At 41.5% G+C, this 23758-nt stretch overlaps 1 protein-coding gene across 13 annotated transcripts in view; it reads left to right on the forward strand.

Moving 5' to 3' along the window:
* The window catches only part of Ddhd1 (DDHD domain containing 1), a 70106-nt gene extending 46571 nt beyond the window's left edge, over positions 1-23535 (forward strand). For 6 of the 13 annotated variants that reach the window (XM_034497508.2, XM_034497505.2, XM_076931180.1 and 3 more), the window contains 7 exons: positions 3422-3684; positions 4974-5049; positions 11428-11577; positions 13899-14151; positions 15039-15230; positions 17588-17671; positions 21073-21996. In XM_034497508.2, coding sequence (XP_034353399.1) covers positions 3422-3684; positions 4974-5049; positions 11428-11577; positions 13899-14151; positions 15039-15230; positions 17588-17671; positions 21073-21254 — 1200 coding nt within the window. In that variant the 3' untranslated portion in view covers positions 21255-21996. Of the gene's footprint in view, positions 1-3421; positions 3685-4973; positions 5050-11427; positions 11578-13898; positions 14152-15038; positions 15231-17587; positions 17812-21072 lie in introns of all 13 variants that reach the window. The other 7 variants (XM_034497512.2, XM_076931183.1, XM_034497510.2 and 4 more) reach the window with 4 other exon arrangements.
* Positions 23536-23758: the final 223 nt, after the last annotated feature.

Here is a 23758-nt window from a genome sequence, read left to right on the forward strand (position 1 = left end):
AAACCATTTTTTAATCTAACATTCACATTGATTATAATTTGAGAAATAAGGGAGAAAAGCAGATAGGTCTCTTGCTTTTAGAACAAACAACCGACTGGGGTTGGAAAATCATTTTTACAGCTGGCATGGCAGTATTGGGCACACAGACACTGGGCATGAATCATCAGTGAACATTGACTCAGGGGCAGTGTTTTGTTTAGAAGCAAACTAATTGTCTGGTCTTAGACTGCATCCCTGTAGACTGCTTACTGGTCCATAAAGGATAGCCATAATTACACACATGAGAAATCAGGCAGCATCTATATTGGGTTTTCCCAAGGGACAGGTGGACACTTACAGTCCCTTTGGAAGGGATGCCCTGTGGAGGATGCACCAGCCCCTGTGTAGCAGCATCATAATATTGAGGAAATACCTGAGAAACACAAAACAAGGACCAGGACCACGGCTGAATTCTTTTAAACCATTAGTGTCATAAAGACCATAGTTACAGGAAATGTTCCTGAATACAAGAGGTGAAGAGATCTCATAAATACTCTGTCTTGTTCTCTGCTGTAGTAGACGAGGAAGCTACAGGGAAGGATGACAAGAGTGGGGTTGTGGGCAGTAGATTAGAAAAAGTCGATCCAAATGGTGCTCTGTGGCACGGATAATAAACTAGAAATACTCCTAATTTGAGGGAATATACAAGGAAGTATTAAGGGATAAAAGAAGACAATGTATATACTAAACTCCTCAAGTAATTGCCAAAAATTTGGGGAAGTTATATGTTTGCATATATACTGAAGCAGAGAGAACACAAATGTGATAAGTGATAACAAAAGAAGACTCTAAATAACCATAATGTGTGGATTTTTAACTTACGTATTATGAGGCAGGGAATATGCAGGTGAGCCCAAGTCCTGTGGAGTCCAGAGAAGGGCAGCGGCTCCCAAGGAGCTAGAGTTAGCAGGCTGCTGCAAGCCACCCTGCTGAACACGGGTCCTCTGTAAGAGCAGGGTACGGCTCCAGCCCAGACATTTGATTGTACTAATTTTGCTTTGTAATGTTTTATATTTTCAAGTTTTTTTTTAAATAAAAAGTGAAGAAACAAAATATCAAAGTTAAGGGGGAAAAACAGTTTTCTGTCCCCTAGAGGTTGTGAGTCACTTAGTCAGATGTTAAATTAACAGTCCTCCTAGGTGATACCATCAGGGAATTCTGGGTGGTACTTCTTAAAGCATTGTGAAGAACAAAAGGAGTTCATACTAAGAGGTGGGCGAAAGTGCTCTTGTTTGTTTACAAAAGGAAGATCTGTAAATTAAAATCCCCCATGTTGACTCAGCAGCTGAGAGCACTTGTTACTCTTGCAGAGGACCCTTGTTCAGTTCCCAGCACCCACATGGTGGCTCAGGGCAATCCTGATTCCAGTTCCAGGGGATCATAACCCCCTCTTCTGACACCCTCCAGGCACATGTGCTACATAAACATACATCCAAACAAAACACTCATAAAATAGAAAATAATCCTAAAAAAGCAGTCTCTTGTGTTACTCTTTAACATAGAAAGTGAAGTAATCACCAGTGAGTAGAAGGAACATGTTTACTGTGATGAAGACCTTTTTAGTTGCAAAGTTGTCTTAAAAGGATGGACACTCCCTTCAACATGGAAACAAGAGACTGCAGAGATGCAAGCTACCACCCACCAGAGGTGCTACAGAAGGGACTCTCATCTCCACAGCAGTTAATTTAGGTCACCTCTTGGTCTCCTGACTCTGAAATTGAGATTCTCAAGGGAAAAACTATAACTTTGTTAATGGCTACAGAAGAGCCCAGATTAGAGGAACAGGGCTGTTTTCAGCTAGTCCTTCTCAGTTCACACTTTTTTGAGGGTTACATTTAAAAAAAAAAAAAAAAAAACATGAAAAATGTGTGCTTTTTGCCAGCGTACCAAAGTATCTACATGTTTACATGGTTTAAACCTTAATCAAAACCTTTAATAATAACCACAAAGCTAGGTCAGTGTCTCACTTCCCCTAGCATGCACAAAGTCCTGAGTTCAATCCCAGGCAAAACACATGCATGTGCACTTTTGCTGGAACCACTGCATGGAATGTAAGGAAGGAAGTTCTATTGTTGTTTTGTTTTGTTATGGATGGCTGATAGCATAAGAGCTCACCCCCAAAGAATTACATTACAGCTCCTTTAGTGAAGACAATGCAGACTGACATCACACGTACAGTCCTTAATCCTACCTGAAAGTCACCTGCAGTCCATCTAAAGGCTTTAGTGGCCATTTGTCCTAGAACTGTAGTTTCTAAAGTAGAGTTCTTCGGCCAGCAGCACCAACATTTCCAGAAAATTAGTACAAATGCTAGCTCACAGGGCCTCCAGAGCCTGAGTCAAGAAGTCAGAGGTAGAGCCTACCAGTCTGCCCTTGGCAGTCTCAGTGACTCTGATACATGTGAGAATCGAAGGGCAGTTTCCGCTAAAGTGTGGAATTCTTGTCCTCTCTCTGCCTCATCACCAGGAGATATGCATCAGACTTACTGCACAGTTTTAGTAGTCCAACTTAGCTTTTATTGTACTCCCAGATGTCAGCAAGGGACGCCAGGCCTTCATGCATGCCATCCCTGAGCCTTCCAGTCATAAAGCACAAGAGTGAGTGCCAGTTTATGCAGTCAGGTGAAGAATATTGAGAAGCAGATGATGAAGTTTGGTTGTCTGTTAATATAACATGACAGAAATTAGAAGCTACAAGAGAGGGGGGTAGGAAGGGAGGGAGAAGAAAGCCTTCTGTCAGAGCAACAGCTGGCTTATTAAGAAATGAGATAAAACTGAAATTTTGTAATCAAGTAGAAGATGCAGTAGGGAGGACTGCACTAACCTTCAGGTCAGGTCCAGGATAGGTTGGAGTGCTAAACAGTGTTATTCTTGTGGATTCGGAAAAGGCAGGGTTATCTCAGTAATGTCTGCTGCTGTTCAACTTCAAGGGAAACAGCTTCAGAGAAGCTGTCACAAATTTATATTCTTTTAAAATATATACAATAACCAAAGCCTGTACACTATAAAAATTTAGAATTGACACATAGTCAGGTGAACTGAAGTAGAAATTTTTAGGGGTCTTTGGAGCTCTTATTGAAATGTAAAAGAAAAGTTGTTGGTTTTTTTTTCCATCTATGAGACAGCTGGCCAGTGTCATTTACTTACGGCCTTCAAAAGGCTCTGTGGGTGATCTGCCCGTGGTGTATTCTGTGGTGGGGACACAGTTTGCAGCAAATATGTACCTCTATTCCTCTACCTTTTTAAAGTACCTGAGTAAATTTAATAACATAGTCATAGTTCATCCATCATGTTTGTTTTTCTTCTTAATAAATTTGCATTTAGTACTAAAGTTACTAGCCCTCAGTGAAAAGTCTAATATTGTATTTTCTTCTTTCAAACAGCTAGTTAAAGGCCTTCAGCAAGAGCTGAATCGATTATATTCCCTTTTCTGTTCCCGGAATCCAGACTTTGAAGAAAAAGGGGGTAAAGTCTCAATAGTGTCCCATTCCTTGGGGTGTGTAATCACTTATGACATCATGATGGGCTGGAATCCAGTTCGACTTTATGAGCAGCTGCTGCAGAAGGAGGAGGAGCTCCCTGATGAGCGATGGATGAGCTATGAAGAGCGGCATCTTCTCGACGAGCTCTATATAACAAAACGACGGTAACAACCCTAGCCTTTGAAGAAGTTGAAAATGCCTTTATGGAATTGTTAATGTTCGTAAGAGAAAACCTTAATCCAGTCTGGAGATGTCTTCATGGTTAAGAGTCTTGCAGAGGACCAGAGTTCAGTTCCCAGCACCTACATCAGCCTGCTCACAGCTCCTGTAACTCCAACTCCAGACAATCCAGGGCCCTCTTCTGTACCCACGCGTGCACAGAAAAACACATAGTTGAAATTTGAAGTAAAAATCTCTTTGCTACATTATCTTAAGTGTATGCTATATACTTGCATTCTCATCTTTTTTGTCCTTTTACTGATACAAGTCTACAATGAAAAACACCAATTCTGATAGTTTAGCATTGTATAAAAACAGTTAACTGATGAACTTTTACTCACAAAGTGTTGGCCTTGTTTTACTTTTAGGATTTGACCTATGAGATGCCATAGACATAAATATTATGATAGCAAAATGATTTTTAGTCTTGGAAGAAAATGGCATTTTTACCAGAGGCAGGTAGATTTCTGAGTTTGAAACCAGCCTGGACTACAGAGTGTGAGGTCCGGGACATTCAGGGCTACACAGAGAAAACCCTGCAAAAAAAAAAGAAGAAGAAAGAAATTGTTTGACATAATAATAATAAAATAAAATCTAAAACACATTTTAAATTTAAAAACAAGCAGAGTCATGGTGGAACATGCTTGTAATCCTGGCCCTTGTTAGATAGAGTTAGATAGCTCAGAGTCAGCCTGAGCTACATGAGAATGTCTTAAAATAGTTAAGGAAATACATGAGCAAGTAAATGAGCAAGTCTGTATCAGAAGTGAGCTGTAGCTCTCTTGAGGAAGAAATGTTAAGCAAATGTATTACATGTGAGGAAAGCTGAGATGACTCAATAGTCCTCAGCAGAGAAGCCCCAAGCCGCGGCTTCTCATGTAGTGGGCAGACACTGGCAGCTTTAGAATGGAAGCAGGTGGGAGCAAAGCCATGAGAAGACCTGTACAGTTCCTTATTAAATCTAGAAAAGGGAAAGACTTTCTAAAAAAGACTGAACAGAAGAGGATAAAGTGTAATTTTTAAAGCTACATAGACTAGGTAGGTAGGTAGGTAGGTAGATAGATAGATAGATAGGTTGATAGGTTGATAGGTTGATAGATTGATAGATTGATTATGTATGTGCCACGGGGGTATTGTGAAGGCCATCATTTGCATCATAAAGTGTAAACCTGTAATACAGCGCTGTAGTATTTGTAGTGAAACTAAACGTGTGTGTTCTCATACTGCCTCCTAGGCTGAGGGAAATAGAAGATCGGCTGCATGGATTGAAGGCACCATCCATATCACAAACACCTGCCTTAAAATTTAAGGTAAGGGAGATCAGCTTCTCCTTGTCTCAGTGCCTCTTGAATGTTTGATATGGGTCATGAAACAAATGAGAGTCTAGTCATGAGTGGTTATCGAGCATATATGTGCGCTTACACACTTTGAAAGAACAGCACAGACAAGATGGTTTTCCAGTGCCAGGATGTAACTATATTGGTGCCCTTTGGCTGCAGCAGCCTCGCGTAGAGCAGCAGTGCACCAGAGGGTGGCCTTCTTTTTGCCTGGAAGGCTTTAAAAGAATGAACACTTGTTCCTCATCTCAGTTTACATGTAGCCAAGTCAAAAAAAAAAAAAAAGAGAGAGAGAGAAACTTAAAGGAGGAAAAGTTGAGGCAGATGTGTGTCAGGATAGACAGTTGGGCATTTCCCAAGACAAGGGTCATAGGCTCAGTTTGGCTGGAATTTTTAGGACTTGTCAATGGGCTGAGAAGAAAGGAAGTGTCATCTGCTTGCCAGGGACAGAGTGAAACCGGTTATTAGACTAGTTAAGACAGTGCTCTATCTAGTGAAGTGTCAGGTGGGAGGTGACCGCACTCAGGAAGGAGATGTTCTTACCTGCGTCGTAAACGCAAGATGGCATGAGCCTGTGACACTTGATCTCTGCTGACCTAGTGCACCACATTGCATGTTCTTGCTGTGTCTCTTCTACGGAACCTTAATGTGGGTTAAAACATGGATGGTAGAGAAAATAGAGAAAAACAAAACTGCATTGACCTTCTGGCTTTTGGTTCTTCTTTAACTGATACTTACTTTTGTGAGTATGGGGCAGTGTCTTCATGTAAACCACACGTGTGCCTAATGCCAACAGAGGCCATAGCTGATACCAGAGCCCTGAAACTGGAGTCACATGCAGTTTTGAGCTGTCTGTGGGTGTTGGGAACTGAACTGGGGTCCTCTATAAAAGAATAGGTGCTCTTAGCCACTAAACCGTCTCTCTGGCCCCAACACACACACACCGTTTTCCTTTTAACTTAGACATTTACAAAGTACATTGTTTTCTAGACCAGTACATGATTGAGTCTGAATAACTAGTCGCATTTGAGAACAATACAAGAGTTATTATAACTTTTCTTTTTGATTCTCTGTCCCACAAGGTATAAAAATTTGAGGCAAGGCAGCTTGTCCCATCTGGGATATAGGAAAGCAAAGACAGGTCAGGAACATTTGTCCAATACAGCTTCCCAGTCACCATTGTCAAGGCACTCAGCAAGCTCATAGGTCAGCCTAATTCTTTGTCCCAGCATCAGCATGTCTCACCAATCAATCTGGCAGCCACCATGCTCCTTCAGCATCTTGCAGAAAAAACACAAGCATGCCCTCTTCCCCATATTAAATACCTGATTGGGATCATGCCATATGCCATTAAGTGGATCCCTCCTTTTCACCTAGGTATAAGTATGTCTAGGTATAAGTATGTCTAGTTGTAGGGTGCCATAGACACTTAATTTTTTTTTAATTTTAAAATAAAAAGAACATGATTGAAATAAACTTGTGGTGTACGGGAATATACCTCCCCCTTTTTTATTTTATGAAGATATTGCTTTAAAGTTCCATGGGCCCCTTCCACAATACCTTGTCCTTGAGGATTATAAGAAATCCCAGTAATATGGGTAATATTAAATTGTTGACAAAAAGTCTTAAATGTTCAACTGCAATAGCCAGTTCCATTATCTGTTTTTTTATTGGATATTTTATTTATTTACCTTTCAGATAATTATCCCCTTTCCCCATCCCCCTCCAAAACACCCTATCCCATCCCACCTCCTACTTCTGTGAAGGTGTGCCCCCACCCATCTTCCCATTCCTGCCTCTCTACCCTTGAATTCCCCCACACTGGGCATCCAGCCTTACCAGGACCAAGGCCCTCCTCTCCCACTGATGTCCAACAAGGTCATCCTCAACTACATTAATTACCAGCACCACTGCTTCTGCAATTTCTTTGACACAAGAAGTTAAGACTTTTGTTAATCATTTGGCAAAAAAGGAAAAAAGTTACTAATAGGTTGAATATACAAGAGGATTTAGATAGGCATTTAGAACAGATTGATGCTCTTTATCCTATTCAAATTATTGAAAGGAGGTTCAAAGTTTAAGAGTCAAGAACCATCTCGAATGTCATGCCAAATACCATTGGAGTTGTGTTACTTCTAAAATTTATAATAATAGTCATTATAATAAGGAAAAAGTTTAAAGACACTTGCAGGGTATTTGGCATAATTCTAACACCTCTCTGAATGTTTTAACTTTGCATAGTGAGATTATGAATTAAAGAATGCTGCTCTGCTGAGCTTTGCTCAAATTATCAGCTGCAGATAATGCTGATATAATTATCTATGGTTTGACAAAGCTTCAAAAATGGCATATATAGCTTGATCACTCTAGCCCCTTTTGTCCTGGGAATACTTTTATTCCTGCCCATCATATGAAAGCTTGTCTTTAACAACAGGAACATGTTGGTGGCCAAAGTACATGGCTTGAAACTGAAAATGGACCCCCCCCCCCAGACAGAGTTATTTATTTAACAGACTGGCAAGCCAAGGATGGGTAAGATTCTACACAGAGCCTTACCAACCTAAGACATAAGTGCATTGCTTTGGATAATGCATATTCCATGATGGGTAATGAAGGCATTCTTGTCGGAATGACCTAAGACAGGCTCAGTCTTGTTTATGAAATAAAAAAAAAGAGGGGGGGGAGATATGGAGAGCTTTTGGGACTGCTTGGCAGGAATCTGACATTGGACAAGGACAAAGAAATGGGCTTCAAGCAGGAATCTAAATTTTAGGCTAGAACAACGAAATAATTTCAGGCAGGAATATAAATCTTAGGCTAGAACAAAGAAGTAGGCTTCAGGCATGAAAATGACTTTGGAAAAGGACAGGGAAGTAGGTGCAGATATTTTGGTCATCCTGATAAGTCCTTAGAAATAGTGATCACAGGAGTGTTCACGGGCCTTTGTTTATTATCTTGCTTGTTCTTTGACTATTTGTGTTTATTATCTTGCTTGTTCCTTGACTATTTGCATCTATTGTATTGCTAGTTCTTCAACCTAGAACTGACCTTAATACTTGCATGTAATTAAAATGGTATAAAAGCAAAAAGGAGGAGTAAGATGGGATAGGGGGATTATGGGGGTGGGGTAGGAATGGGGAAAGGGGAAAACATCTGAAAGGTAAATAAATAAAATATCCAGTGAGAGGGCAAAAAAAGCACATTGCTGAGCTGTGCTTATAACTCAGTGGCAAAGTACTTGGCCAGCATGCACGAGGCACAAGGCACAAGGCCTAGGACTACACAGGAGATGAAATGGTAAATTTGAAGCATGTGTTTAAAGAATATGATCTCAGAGTTATGCTAATCTACAGTTTGAATTCCAGCCCTACCTACATGATCATATATAATTAATGCTAAAATACTAATGTACCTGGTAGATACAGTAGACCTTTTTACTAGAGAATTAGAGTACATTAAATATATTATGATTGTAAATTTCATACCACATGACTAGAACCTGTGCACTATAGTTGAGTTTCTTCTGATACAAGACATACATAGCTTAATAAAGACTCCTTATTGTTATTCAGAGGAAAACAGAAGTCTAGATTAAAGAGGAGTATCTAAGAACCCGATGAGTTATACTTGGGACTTATGGGGTCAGAAGAGAACAGAAGTTTCTCTATGTGGATAGCCATCAGATAGTGACTTGAGAATGCTGGGGGCCATCCTGTCTGAGTTGACTATTGAGAGCAGTGACAAGCATCTGTGTCTGTGATGCGCACGGTTACACGTTGGTTTGCCTGTGAATTTTTCCTGTCCAGTAAGTGATGTTAGCCAAGCCATGGGACAGTTCTGAATCCAGTTGTTTACTCATATCTGAATAAATACAGAGCTAAAGTAAACACCTGAAGTTCCTTTTTGTCTTCAAAACTCTTTGATGGAGGTTGGTAAGATGGCTCAGCAGAGAATGTTGCCTGCTGTGCAAGCCTGATGACCTGACTTCAATCCCTGCAGCCCACACTCAGGTAGAAGGAGACAGTCAACTTTATGAAATTGTTCTCTGACCTCCACATGTGTGCCATGGTACACACATGCCCCCCTCACACATACAGATCATACATGTACACAATCAAAATGATTTTTAAATCTTTTGATTATTTTGCAGTCATAAGTAAAGCAGTCTTTAACCTCCTGTGGGAGAATAGTGCAGTCCGCAGCATTTTCATCACTCTGCACTCATCATAAGCAAACACTACAGAAGGATCGACTAGCCAATCAGGAAACATTGTACACAATGTCATAACTTTCTCCTCTTACCTATTTTTTGGTATATTGGGTGGCTGGTGTGAGTGTGTGCATGTGGGTGTGAGTGTGCACGTGTGTGTATGTACATGAGTGTGTATGTGTCTGGTGCCTGCACTTGAGTATGCAGGTGTTTGCCCAACATACATAACAGAGATCAGAGCACAAAGCCAGGTGTCTTCCTCTGCCACCTGCCGTATTGCCTTAGATAGATTCTCTCAGCCATTTTGACTGGGTGGCTGGCGTGTGGGGTTTCAGAATTCTTCTGCTGCCCCACAACCCTGGGGCCACAGGCATGCATAACCATACCCAGGGTTTGCTTTTTTACATGAATTTGGGAGATTCAAATTTAGGTCCTTCTGCTTAAAGAATAAGTGCTCTTATCCACTGAACCAATCCCCACTTCTTGCCCTTCTTTTTATCTTTTGAGGCAGAATCTTGCCAAGTAGTCCAGGCTAATCTTGAAATTACAGTGTAGCCCAGGCTGGCCTCAACCTACCAGTTCTGCCTCAGTCTCATGAGTGTTAGGATTATAGACATGAGCTAAATGTGTGGCTTAATTTTCTATTTCTTCCAGCCCTTTTCATTTTACAGAAGATCTGGATTGTATCATCCGTGTCCCTGGTGTTTGTAGTGCTTTTCCTTGGGCTGGGCATAGCTTGGTGATAACACATGTGAGGGCTCCAGGTTCAGGAACATGAAGGCACCATTTCAGAATACTCATTCAAAATAAATATTCATGCATGTTTCTTCATTTAGAAGTCATTCTGTAGTCTCTTTGGAAAAAGTTACAGGTGTATAAAGTTGGAGGCCAAGACAGTCCCGGTATAGTTAGGGTGATATGATAGGCTATAAAGATGAGAAGCTGACTTGCATGGTGCCTCTTTATTCTGGTTCTTTCTTTCACTCTCTCCTCTAGAGTTCCTCCTTCCTCCTGCTGACTGAATGTAGAACTGTCCATGTTCTGAGCACACCCAGGCAAGCTCATTCACTTCTTGGCTTCACGTGCCACTACAGTGATGTAGCTGTGGGTGGGGAAAGATACAGTTCTGTACCCCTGCTCTGACGGTCTATTTAGCCACATACTACAAAGATCTCAAACTTAGAAGCAGAAGTGAGATTTAGCGACAGTGGAACTGCAGTCCTGCAGACTCTAGGAGTTGTTCTCACTCATCTCCACTCAGGAGTGGTGGCCTGCTTCCATCCTCGAATGTCCCCACTGCTTCCATCCTCGAATGTCCCCACTGCTTCCATCCTCGAATGTCCCCATTGAGACAGCTGCACTGCAGCGCTTGAGATTCTCTTGCCTCATTTGTTTTAAGAGAGGTTTTGTTTTGGTTTTGTTTTGGTTTTTCCAAAATTGGTAGTATCCCAATTTTGGGGCATGTTCACACACTACTACCAGGTTAAGCCTCCCCAAATGTGGGCTAAGTTCTGTTCTTCACTACCTTAAAAATAAAGACTATCTTCCTTAAACAGTCAGAGATCTGAATGTTATCATCCCAAGTAGATTTTTCTCCCACACCCAGTTTTTCAGTCTTACCTATTTTCTCAAACATCATCCAGTACCATGCTCTCTGCTTTAGTCTGTGTATCAGTCTTGACTGCCGTTCTCCCAGCAGTGATACCCTGCCTCAGCTATAGAAATCTCACTGTCTTGTACCGGCCTTGGCATGCTGCACCTTTGTAAAGCCCTCAGAGTTGGAGGATCCCCTCTTCTCGGGAACAGCAGTGATCTTGACCCGTCACACCATCCTAGCTCAATGTGTTCCTGACTAGGATAGAAACACAGTGACACACTTCTCCTCACCGCCCTCCTTCCCTCAGTTTTAATTTGTATATTGTATACTTTAAAATAATGAAAACCCTCCTGGAAGAAAATTATTATAAAATCACTAATGGTTGTAGTTAGTAAACAAAATAGGCTGTAATGTAGACAAAACTTACTTAAAACAAATAGAGGTGATGTTACTGCTTATATTTTATTATGTAATGTTATCTTCAGATTCTATGAAAATAACACTCCATCATTTTGTAAATTTAGAATGGCTTTTTTCATTGTAGGTTGAAAATTTCTTCTGTATGGGATCTCCACTAGCAGTTTTTTTGGCATTGCGCGGCATCCGACCAGGAAATACTGGAAGTCAAGACCACATTTTACCTAGAGAGATCTGTAACCGCTTACTAAATATTTTTCATCCTACAGACCCAGTGGTGAGTTTCAGCATCAGCTTCCTATAGTGAACTGCTGCTCTGTGAGAAACCTTGCCAGGGACTATGAATTAACAAGGGAATTCATTATCTGGCTAATTGGGAAAGGTTATATTTTTAATACTTGTATTTTTGTTTATTCAGAATTCATGAGAGAAAAGTGTTAGGAGAGGATCTTCTGTTGTACTGGTAACGTCTTATCAGGGACTAGAGAGTTGGCTCAGTTGTTAGGAGCACTTGCTGTTCCTGCATAGGACCTGGATTTGGTTCCCAGTGTCCATATCAAATGACTTACTATCTTGTGTAAGTCCAGCTTCAGTGGGGTCCCTCTTCTGGCTTTCATAGGCATTGCATGCACATGATACACATACATAAACCAACCTCTTTAAAAAAATACATTATAAAATTAATATCCCTGGACAACTGTACAGGAGACAAACATCTATTTTACAAACTTAAAGCAATTTTAATTTTGATGGCCTAGGAACAGGTAAGTTTAAAATATCCTGCTTTAAAGGCTAGCAAGAGAACTTGGGTAAAGGTGCTTGCCACCACACCTTTCAACTTGAGATTACTCCACAGAACCCACATGGTGAAAGAGGAAAAGCAGCTCCCATTAGTTGACTTCTGTCGTTGACATGTTATAGTATACAAACACAAAAATAAATAAGTAAATATATTTAAAATATCTTGCTTTAAGTAATGTTTTTCTAAAACATGCTATAAAATTGAGATGATTCTGGAAGATCCTCTTAACCCAGAAACAAGAAAGGAGGTGAAGTCATGTATTTAGTTCAGTGAAAGTGTAAAATACTCATTTTTTTCAATTTTCTACTATATTTGTGTTTAAATGTTTTTAAATGTAAACACTTCAAGATCTTATATCCAGGCGTGAATAGCAAGAGCCAGGAGGAGGCTCATAAACAAGACACACAGGGATGGAGACCAAGAGGAGACTCATAGACAAGACACACAGGGATGGAGACCGAGAGGAGGCTTATAGACAAGACACACAGAGCTGGAGAGGTGGCTCAGTGGTTTAGAGCACTGACTGTTCTGCGGAGGCCCTGAGTTCAATTCCCAGCAACCACATGGTGGCTCACGACCATCTGTAATGGGATCCGATGCCCTCTTCTGGTGTAGACAAGACACATGATTTCAGGCTGGAGTACAGCTCAGTGGTGAAGTACTTGCTTAAGGGGGAACCTAGTTCGATTCTCCACCACACAGAATGAAGGAGTTTCCTTGCATCTTGTTAGGGATAATGGTTAGTGCAGCACACACACATAGTAATAACAATTTTAGATATCTAAAGTTTGCTTTTATTATAACTTTGTGATGGCCTTTGAAAGACCTTTAGCTAGTACCAACTAAACACTGACTGACAGACTATTTAAATTTTAGAAAGTCCCATGTGTCCAAGCTTACAACTGCCCCATGTAAGAGAACGCTCGAGCTGAAGAGCTGAAAGTAAGCTTCTGCCAGGATGATAGCCCTAAATGTGCTAGAGGCTCAGATGCAGACTACAACCATGGCAGGCACTTCTGAGACTAGTATGCTGTGTGTTTTACTTCATGCAGGAATTCTGTCTTCTTTGTATAACTCATTTTTAGCTTTTACATGTTTGGTGCTGGGATTCGAACCCAGAGCTTCACATGTCCTAAGCATGCATCTTGCCCAGCTGCTTTGCTTTTTCCTAATGTTTTCTTAATGCTTTGTGCAGACCTGCACTAGCCAGGTTTTACAGACATGCTCTCTTCTTCCTATAAGACAGCTCTGAGATTTTTGTGACATAACAAATGGCAGTGAATTGGTGACAGCAGTAAGAATCTATACTATGGGTTCTCACACCTCACCGAAGCTAACAAGCGACTTGCTGGACAGCAGCCTTTCATTGGCTTTCACGTTAGGCTCTTATTGGAGTCACCCACTTGAGATCAAGTGTAATAGAAGATTGCCCTTATTTACTACAGTCTGGGCTGTCATCCACCTCAGCTTTGTTAGTCTGACACAAGGCTTGTTAGACCATGTCAGAATACAGGAAAACAGTCTTTTTCTCTAAAAATGAATTAATAGACACTGTTAGTCAATGATAACTCATTCTTTGTTGTTGTTCTTTTGTGTTTTTTTTTTTATAATCTCACTATTAGGGACATGTAATTAGACAGCCTCGTATATTAACAGTGAAAAATGTTTTTCAAATAGCCATTTTTTAAATTCTTGCTCTAATATTTTTATTCAACAGCTTTAGGAATAAACATTTTACTAAAATCCAGAAATTGTGAATTAATATCATATCTCTTTGCATTTTTTTTTAAATCTAGGCATACAGATTAGAACCGTTGATTCTGAAACACTACAGCAACATTTCTCCAGTCCAGATCCACTGGTACAACACTTCAAACCCTCTACCTTATGAGCATATGAAGCCAAACTTTCTCAACCCAGCAAAAGAACCTACCTCAGTTTCAGAGAGTGAGAACATTACATCTATCCCGAGCCCCGTGACCTCCCCGGTCTTATCTCGGCGCCACTATGGAGAATCTATAACTAATATTGGCAAAGCAAGCATATTGGGTAATTCTCTCATTTCTTATCTATACATGTAAACACTTTATGTGAAAGTATTAGATTGGTTGGAAACAGGCTGTTAGAAAACTTTCCCTGCCCATCTCCTGCATCAGCTTCCCTGCTGCCTGAAGCAGGTGCTCTGACATTGTCTGAACGGACTGAACAAAGGAAAGGCCATTCTGCTGCTCATTATAGACTTGGCTCTGTGACTTGCTGAAGGAGCCTAAAAATTATTGCTCTTGTGCATTCTGGGAGCATCAAGGACTCTGATATCATCCCGAAGTGAACTCATTTAGTCCTTCTGCTTCCTAAGGCAGTAGGGATATTTCATCTCTCCTTGAGTAATTTCTTGTGCCAACATAGAAATTGGGCATGTCAATTGCATAGCACTTGAATTTGTCCTTTGTTTCTGACTGAGTGTCCTTCATGTAAGTGCCACAAGATGGCACTCTTGTGTAGGCCTTAGCTATCAAACTTGCTTGCTATTTGACATCAAGCACAAAGGTTACTAATGGCATCTTATAGCATAAATTTAGTAAGACATATACCTATGAACAGTAGGTAGATGCCCCGTGTCAGCAGCATGGGTCTTTTGTTAGAGGTTCTAATCTTGCCATATACTTCTATAACAGTGCGCATTCGGATGAGATCACACCTTGGTTGCTTTGGTTGTATATTCCTATATCTGTATTCCTAGAATTTATACTTTCCTTCTTTTAAACATCATTCTTATTTAGAAACCTACAGTAGAAATTGAAATATTTTTTAGGTCCCCACCCTGGGAAAAAATGAGTAGGGCTGACTCCCTCTGCCAGCCGGCTGTAATTATGGGTGGTGCTCTACAGTGTGTGAGATGAGTCAGCAGAGTGACTGCCCTGCTCTGTGACCTACAGGGGCTGCTAGCATTGGAAAGGGGCTTGGAGGAATGTTGTTCTCAAGATTTGGACGTTCTTCAGCATCACAGCCGTCTGAGCCGTCTAAAGACTCAATGGAAGACGAGAAGAAGCCTGTGGCTTCACCCTCCACTACTAACGTGGCCACGCAGACCCTGCCGCACAGCAGCTCCGGCTTTCTCGACTCTGCATGTTAGTTCCTACAGTTCTCTCCTGGAGCTTCTGTGCTTTTATCTCAGTAGCTTGGGAGGGCCGGGGAGGGGTGCGGAAGGGTGGGGAGAGCGGAATACTCGTGGTCCCACTCAAGTCGGAAGTATTTTAAAGAAAAGGTAATGTGAATTTTAAGAATATTTTCTAGGCAAGTGTAGTTTTAGTGTCTGCATTGACAAGTTGCTAGATTATAACCAGGACCTTCTGTCACAAGGGTCTAAATTATCAAGCATAAGACAAGTCTCTGGGGTAGGCACCCCTAGCTTTTACAAAGTACATTTTTATTAATACAGTCAAGGTTTAAATTTTATGTCACTCTAGGTGTGTCCTCTGTCTGACACACAGCTCTGTCCTGCAGCTAACCACACACTCCTATATAGCTTATGAGCCCTCCAAGGCTGAGGCATTCTATTGGGTCCCACTGTATGTCTTCTGTTCCTGCCCTGGTTACCAATGGATAGGAGGGAGTTCTGTGAGTAGGTACATGAAGCATCAAGGTGGATCTTTTCAGTAGACTTTAAGACTTTAAACTGACATAACTATAAAGCACTGGTTCGTTAGTGAACTTTTAAGTGTCTGGTAATAGCACTGACACTTTGTGTCTTTCCATCGATGATAAGAAGAGACAAACTCTGAAGTAGCTGCTCCCTTTCTGAAGCTAGCAAGAGGCGATGAACTTCTCCAGTCCTTTTAACAGACTCCATTGCAGTTACTGGGAGTGCTGTGTTCTTACCGTGTCTGCCACCCTGAATTTTGAAACGGACCAGCTACCAGAACAGGTCTGGGTGCCATCCTAGAGGCTGCCCCGCTCCTCCACACACACAGTCCACCCCAGGGTGACTAGGCAGCAGGACTGGGCCAACAGTATCTTTCAGTCCTTTCCAGTGCTAAAAATGTGTTTGGGAGTCATTAGGGCCATGTGTAAACGATTCTTTTTAGATGTTGATATTTATATAAAGTTCATTTTTCTTCTGAGTTCTTACACTGCTTTTTACTTATTTTTAGTTAGAAACATGGTTGTAAACATATAAACTTTAGTGTCATGCAGAAATCAAAATAGTTAACTTCTGAAAAAAATATTTTGGAGTAAGTTTGTAAAGTGACACTAAGAAGTTACAGTTCTTCATGGTCTTGTCAGTGCATGGCAGTGATGCCAGTGAATGGGAGGGTGCACACGGGGCCAGACGCTCCCAGGAACAGTTGAGACCCCCCCAGAAAAAGGAGTGAACACATACAGAGTCTGAGCAAAGAAAACCCCGTTCTGTTCTGTGTACTGCTACAAATGTAGAGAACCCTTCCTTCCTAAGCAGTGGGAGCTCAGCTGAACAGAAATCACACTTGTCCCCTCAGACACAGACCCTAGTGTGTGCTGTGTATGCAGCCTCCGGTCCTGCTGGGCTCCACTCTAGCCATGCTGTGTCATGCTTGCATGTAAATGCTGTACCAGTCAGCCTTCATGTTAAGTTTCACCTGTAGTCTTTACAGCTGAGATAACCATGAATCTCTGTTTCATATAGTCAGCTCTAAACAGATAGGACTGTCAGAGTCAGACCGTGACAGGACAAGTCTGTCTTCAGTTGCTCAGGGTCTGGATTCCTGATTCTTGGACTTGCCTTAGTAGGGTATCCTTCTGTGTAATCCTGACTTTTATGCCATAATTGCTGCCTTGCAGTCCTGAAACTCTCTCTTTCTTAAATCTTCGTGGAATCTGACTGTTGTGATCAGGTGCCTGGGCCTCCTTTTTCCTCCTCCCTCCTCACACTGGTTTGCTTCAGCTCTTCTGGATAGCCTTCATTCTGATGCCACTGTCTTTGAATCTCATTATCTGAGGGTAAGGAGGACGCAGACTGAATCCATGATCAATCCTGTTTTCTCTTTGAAGAGTAAGTCCTGTCAGGTGTCCTTTATTTTCATCAACTTGGCACATCTTACATAGCTATCCTTAATTTCTTCAGAAAAGACAAGGCTTATCCTAAAGCATTTTGTAGTTTCATTTCTTGTGTTCCTGCCAGATTTTTTAGTTGGGTTGGTTTGGAGGGGGGATTATTTGGGTTTTGTTTGGTTTGGTTTTTGCCCTCTAGGTTACAACATGAATTAGCACTAAGTTTCAGGAGTATCTGAGCTATAACAGATTCTGACATTACACTTGAGAATTGAACTGTGCTCATATTTTCCATGAAGGGGCTCTTGACAGAAGCCTAAGGTGTGCTCCGCTCTGTGTGCTCGGCTTAATCAACTTGTTTGGAACGTGGCTCTTAACAGTTGGCCACTGTAACACTGAAGGCCATTTGTAACTACCAGCCTTGCCTTTACAGCGTCTTATTTGTTTTTCTTCACAGATTTCAGACTTCAAGAATCGTTCTTTTATCTCCCACAACTTCTTTTTCCGGAAAATGTAATGCAGAGTAAAGATGATAGCCTCGGTATGGTATATGTCAGGGGTGGCACTCAGCACCCTGAAAACGCTCTCCTTAGAGGGCCGCTCAGTGAGGAATGGGATCGGCTCCTCTGAGAGCTGCTTCAATGCTGCCACTGCAGACTGTGTGTGTTCTCATCTTCAATGGTAGAGTCCATGCCCACTTTAGATGCTGAAAAACACAGTGCTCTTACAAAAGAGGGACTTGAGAGAGGAGAGGGCATTAGGCCTATGTCAGTCTTCTGTATTGTCCTCAGGCCTCAGGCTCACTGTTCTTTCCACATCTGTACTTAGCCATACAGTTTCCTGCCACAGGGAACCGCATCACCGTACTGGTGATGTCTGACGTCAGCACCTGGGCTGGGGTCTGCCCTAGCCGACAGCTCATTGCACACAATATACAATGTCCTTCACGGGGGGGGGGGGGGGGGGGGCTGGTGCAAAGGTATTCCCTGTCTTTCCAGCATATCCTGGATCTATCACCAAGAACTAATCTTAACAATTTAAAATTACTTTTCCTCCTAACTTCTCGTTTCTTCTATATTTTCTCTTTCGTGTTTTTCTTATTAATAGTGAATTTCATGTTTGACGTTAAAAAATGTGTTCAGGGTTTTCTTTGTTATTTTAGCCATCTTTAAATTTTTATACATCTTTTTCAGTTATCAAAAAATATTACTTGATATAGTTCCTAAACAGTGGTTGAGGATAACAAGTTGGCTTCTTTTGTGCCTCCAGAGCAAGAGTTTATAGTGACCTATCTCAATGACTTCCCCTCAAGAAATTATCTTATATAAGGATCTCTCCAACTGGTAGTCATATAGTCAAACATTTCCATTAAAATAAGCCATATTAAGCTAGAGAAATAGCTCAGTCAGTAAAATGCTTATAAGAGAACCTGAGTTCAACCTCAAAGCCCACTTTTGAAAAAGCTGGGCACTGCAGTGCACACCTATAATGCCATTGGGGGTGGGGAAGTGGGATTGAGTCCCTGGGCCTCTCTGGCCTGGCTGGCCTAGCCTATGAGAGGCACTGTCTAACCAGCCGACCGAGGGACAGCCTGTCTGGATGCCTCCTTCCCAGAGCCGTGTGCTCTGAGTGCGTGTGCATCTCTGTAAGGCGCAGCTGCTCTCACTTTTCCTCCACCTGCTCAGGAACAAAGGTATCTTTGCTTTATTTTTTAACAGATTTTACATTTAAGTGTCTGAAGCATAGAAAGAGAAGAGAAGATGGTTTTATTTTCTCCTTCCCCCATGGCTAGCCCCCAGTGGGCTAGAGAAACTAGGAGAATCCATCCCCTCCACAGTCCCAGCAAGTCTGAGTGTGATGATTACAGGACAGCTGGTGCACGTGCATCAGAGCCTGTCTGACCATGTGCATGTTGTACAGCAGTACACAGTGCTGCTGCCATGTAAAACCTCCCCCTTGGAGATTCTGTGAGCCACATGAAGAGAGGACAGGGACACAAGGCCACTCAACTCACCGCTGACCTACCTTCCTTCAGAGCCAGCAAGGTGAGAGGTGGCTGCACTGAGGGCCCAGAAGAAGGTGGGAGATTCCGAAGGTTGGCTGGGGAAAGCTGCCTACCTAGCCCAAGCAGAGGTGGAGCCAGTCTAGGTAACAGCCAGTGTCCCAAGAGGTGACAAGCATGACAAGAGCACAGAATAGAGTTGCTCCACGATGGCAGCAGTCATTCAGGACAGTCATAGCTTGTTAAGGGCAAATTAGGACCTCACAGTCAAATTGGAGCCAAATTTTGTAACAGGAAAAATGTCCCTTTGACTTTAAAACCGAGTTTCAGCTGGAGAGTTCTGGACTAGAGCAGTACACGCAGCGTTGGAGAGTGAATCCTCACGTCACAAGCCTGCCTCTTCTCTTTCCTATAACCTGCTTTATCTTGACTCTACTTCATCATGTTTGAGAATTCAGCTTTCTCATCTTCATAGTCTGGTCTTTGTGGGTAACTGTACCTACAAATCTCATGTGAAGGCCCATGGCATACAAAAATAAAGGATTAGGGCATTCTATCTAAATGCACATGGATTTCAGCAATTTCTGACTTATTGTGGATTATTTTAATTAAGTGAAAACTTAAGAGTTGAAAGAACTTTGTAAAAGATGCTGTGTCAGCGTTCTATCCAAGTGTTTTACAGCCTTGCATTCTACCTCTTATGTATGCCTTCCCTGAGCAGATACATAGATACATTAACAAACCAGAACGGCAGAGCTCAGAGGTAACTACTATGTGTTTATAGTTCACACTGTCAGATGCCACTACCACAAAGTGAGCCCTGCGTAAAATTAGCATTAACAACAAATTTATTTAAAACTATTTCCTAGAGTGATACTATTTCTTATGTATAACTGCCACTTTTTACTTTGGACATCTTTGACAGTGAACAAACAGATATTAATCAGTGTCCAGTAGTGACGTTAGATAGATCTTGTCGAATATCGTATGGCTCATGGACAGTTTTAAAAGAGACCCTGAGTAGCATAGTGCCACTTTTTAAATTATGTATTTGTATGTGTGCATGCAAGTAAGCTCCATATATATGGGCCAGAGGACAACCTGTGGGGTTGGGTCTCTCGTTCAGCCTTGATGTGGGTTCTGGGAATCAAACTTCGGTTGCCAGGCCTCCGCCATCCCACCTGGCCCTGTCATTTTCCAAGTGTGTTATCTGAGGATCTGTTTCCTTAACCCCTTGAGATTTGACGAGAGCCTTGAGCTGTTCATTTCTCTCCAGTATTTCGAGGACTTTTTGTAGGTTTTGGGAAGGCTTAATTAGATTCACAGGATTGTTTGAGGGCAGCAAATTACAGGTAAAGCCCTTCCCCCACAGTTCTTCCCCCAGCTTAAGTTTTCCAGCTACACAGTAGATTCTTTTCAGTACTTCAGTGCCACGGGCGCATGCTTGGGGTAGGGATGCCTTTAAAGGGATTCAGCCTTATGAGGGGAGGAACACTGTTGGGCTGTGAAGTAATAATAATCATAATTTTAAAAACTAAAACTTGGTTGTTGTGGAACATACCCTCACAGAAGCACATATTCTATAGAGCCTCTGAGGAGGCATCTACCCACCTCCCTGGGAATGCAGAGAATCCTTCAGGAAAGGCAGGTGAGAAATAGCCATCTAAGACTTAAATTGAGCCCCCTTTTTTTAAACTCCGAAAATATGCCAAGAGAGCAAGCGAATTTATTTGATTTTCTTTCTTTATTCTTTGCCGACTTGAGCTAAGAGACAGACTGCACAGTAGAACCCTGACGGCTTTGGCTCTCCTACTGTCCCATAAACTTAGAGTGAAGAATGTGACAGCTTAAGTCACTTCCCTTGGCTAGATTCTTCACCCCACTGTCTCCTGCCTGCATCAAGCACATGGTAACTGTCACTTAACTCTTATCTTTTGCAGTGGAACTGGAGCACAGGATCGACTTTGAACTCCGAGAAGGCCTTGTGGAGAGCCGCTATTGGTCGGCTGTCACGTCGCACACTGCCTATTGGTCATCCTTGGATGTCGCTCTTTTTCTTTTAACATTCATGTACAAACATGAGCATGATAGCGAGGCCAAGCCCAGCCTAGATTCGCTCTGAACTCTTGAAGGATATGAATGCCCAAAACCTTTCTGTTAAAAAATGTGTCAAGATACAGAGATTTCAAGGTTCCAGTTTTGTTAAGGGCAAGAATTATTTTAATTTAAAAGCACTTTATTTTATTTTTAAAAGAGAAAAAAAAAACACATTCTCAGTTCTGAAGGAGTTATTTATGTTTCTGTCATTTTGATTATGAGTCTAGCAGAGCCCCTGCAGAGAATCACCAGAGTGGAAGTGTGGTGGACTTAGGTGAAGTGCAGGAAGGCAGCCATCACAACCAGTTCTCCAGTGGAGCCGCTGTAAGGTATTAACCAGAAGATGGTATAGTTCTAGCTAACATGCCCAAAGTCCAGCACACTCTGCACAGCCTACAAGGTGGCATCATGGTTTCTTGAGTCTGTGAAGGCTTCCGTGTCCACAGTTCCTTTGAAAGAAGAATATAACAGATTTTAAATGTTCTAAGTTTAACTTGTTTTGAAAAACTAATGCTAAAAACCAATATTTGAACTACTATACTAATAATTTATAATCTCTACTTATTTCAGCATATGAAACATTTTCAGTGTTTCTTTTAAGCCACATTTACTTTGTATCATGTTGAGGCCCCTTTTTCTCAAAACTCCATCTTTGTAAATGAGTAGATGATCCTGTGGCATACTTTCAGGAGTTTTTTGGTTTTTTTGTTTTGTTTTGTTTTTTGGTTTTTTTTTTTTTTTTTCATTAAAAACATGGTTTCACACTACTAGTTCAATTATTTTTTTAATTTTTTTATTATGTCACATATACTTCAGAGAAATTTAAATGTTTTCAGCACAGGGACTCCACATTTGTGTGTATTGCATTAGTTGTATTAGAAAATTAAGAAACAGCTTTGGGCTAGAGAATATGATGACTTGAAATACATAAACGTCTGTGTGCCAAACAGCTAACACATGTGAAGGAATGAGATGCCAGTAACATTCGCTATGTAAAGTGCTAAAGAAAGCATGGTGACTCGGGCACCGGAAATGAACACTGAGGCACTGGGGGGGGGGGGGTGTTCTGGGCTGTAGATGTCTCCACCATGCTTTTTCATCTGTGATGTGCATCCAGCGATCTGTGTATACGCTTCCTGAGGTAAGTTGAACACATTACCATGTCACATGTTCATATACTGAGGCACCAGTTTTTCAAGTGCCTTGCATTAGATTACACAGCAAATGGACAGAGTGTGGCTTAAAGCCAGACCATATTCTTTCCTGTGCTGTTTAATGATGTCACTCATGAGTGACCTTAAGAAGCCTGCAAATGTTAGTAGGTTAGAAGATGGCCATGAAGCCCAGTGTTACCTAACAGATACAGTCTAGATTCTTACACTCAGAAGAGGAGTTAACATCAAGGGAACAGTAGCCAATCCTGCCATAGCCAACAGTTATATCTGGTGGCTCTCCCTAGATTCCACTCAAGGTGCTGTCTTTCTTGTGTGTGAGGAACTTTGTAGCTTCTGGCAGTCACTGTCAGCTGGGAGCAGAGCTGGTCAGCCCACATGTCCCTTGCTCTTTTCTCTGTAGGGTGGTAGAGCCTGTGGCTTTTTGTGGGTGTTACTTGTCCTCAGTGCTACTGCCTCCCCTTTGCGCAATAGACAGCACTTCTTGCTAGTGTTTAAGAATTCCAAGGCTGTGTGACTCACAAAAAACCTTTGCTCTAAAGGCTGAATCCTAGCAGGGCTAAAGCATCATCTTTGAGTTTAGAGGTTCCTGTCAACTCAGGTCAGCTTCATAGCCTATTTATTAGCAGGTCTCATTTAACTCTCAGGAAAATAAAGCCCGTGTCGTATGGCTGTCGTTAAAGGTAGCTGAGAACATGTTTGTTGAGTATCAACTGAAAGGAGAAGTTTGCCCCTGTAAGCAAAGGAGTATGTCCCCTTACTCTTCCTTACGCCACACAACAGTCAAATTTCAATGATTTTTTTTTGTCAGCTCTTGGGAAGAGCAGCATTCAAACCACTCTGTCAATGAGAAGCAGATGTTCTGCACCTCTGGACAGCTGCTTTCAGTTCATGATCTCATCAGTACCAGTGGCAGTTTTGGTCTTAGTGCTCTTGTCTGCCCGTTTCTGCATGTAATCATGGGATGTGCTTGTATACACTAAAGTAAGTAATATACAGAGTATGTGTAATTTTGATGATTTAGAAACTAAGTCAGTTACAATGTAACAGTTGGCAATTTTATTCCAGCAAGTACTAAATCGACCCCCCAAAGTCCTGATTTTGATACTATTAAAATTATATTCTTTCCCTGTGTTCATGCTGAGTCTCTTGAGTACTGATCACAGAAAATTTAACCCAATTAGGTTGGATAAAGAGACTATTTGGAGTTAAATCTTATTTTTCCTTTAAAATTGGCCTTTCTGAGGTTTATATTCCTAACTTTTTCAATAGTAATTGCACTTTTTGGTGCACTTTTCGTATAATCCAATATAACTTATAGGACATAATTACAAAATAATACTGGCTTTCTAAGTCT

Source organism: Arvicanthis niloticus, chromosome 3 (genome assembly GCF_011762505.2).
Source record: "Arvicanthis niloticus isolate mArvNil1 chromosome 3, mArvNil1.pat.X, whole genome shotgun sequence".
Lineage (NCBI taxonomy): Eukaryota > Metazoa > Chordata > Mammalia > Rodentia > Muridae > Arvicanthis > Arvicanthis niloticus.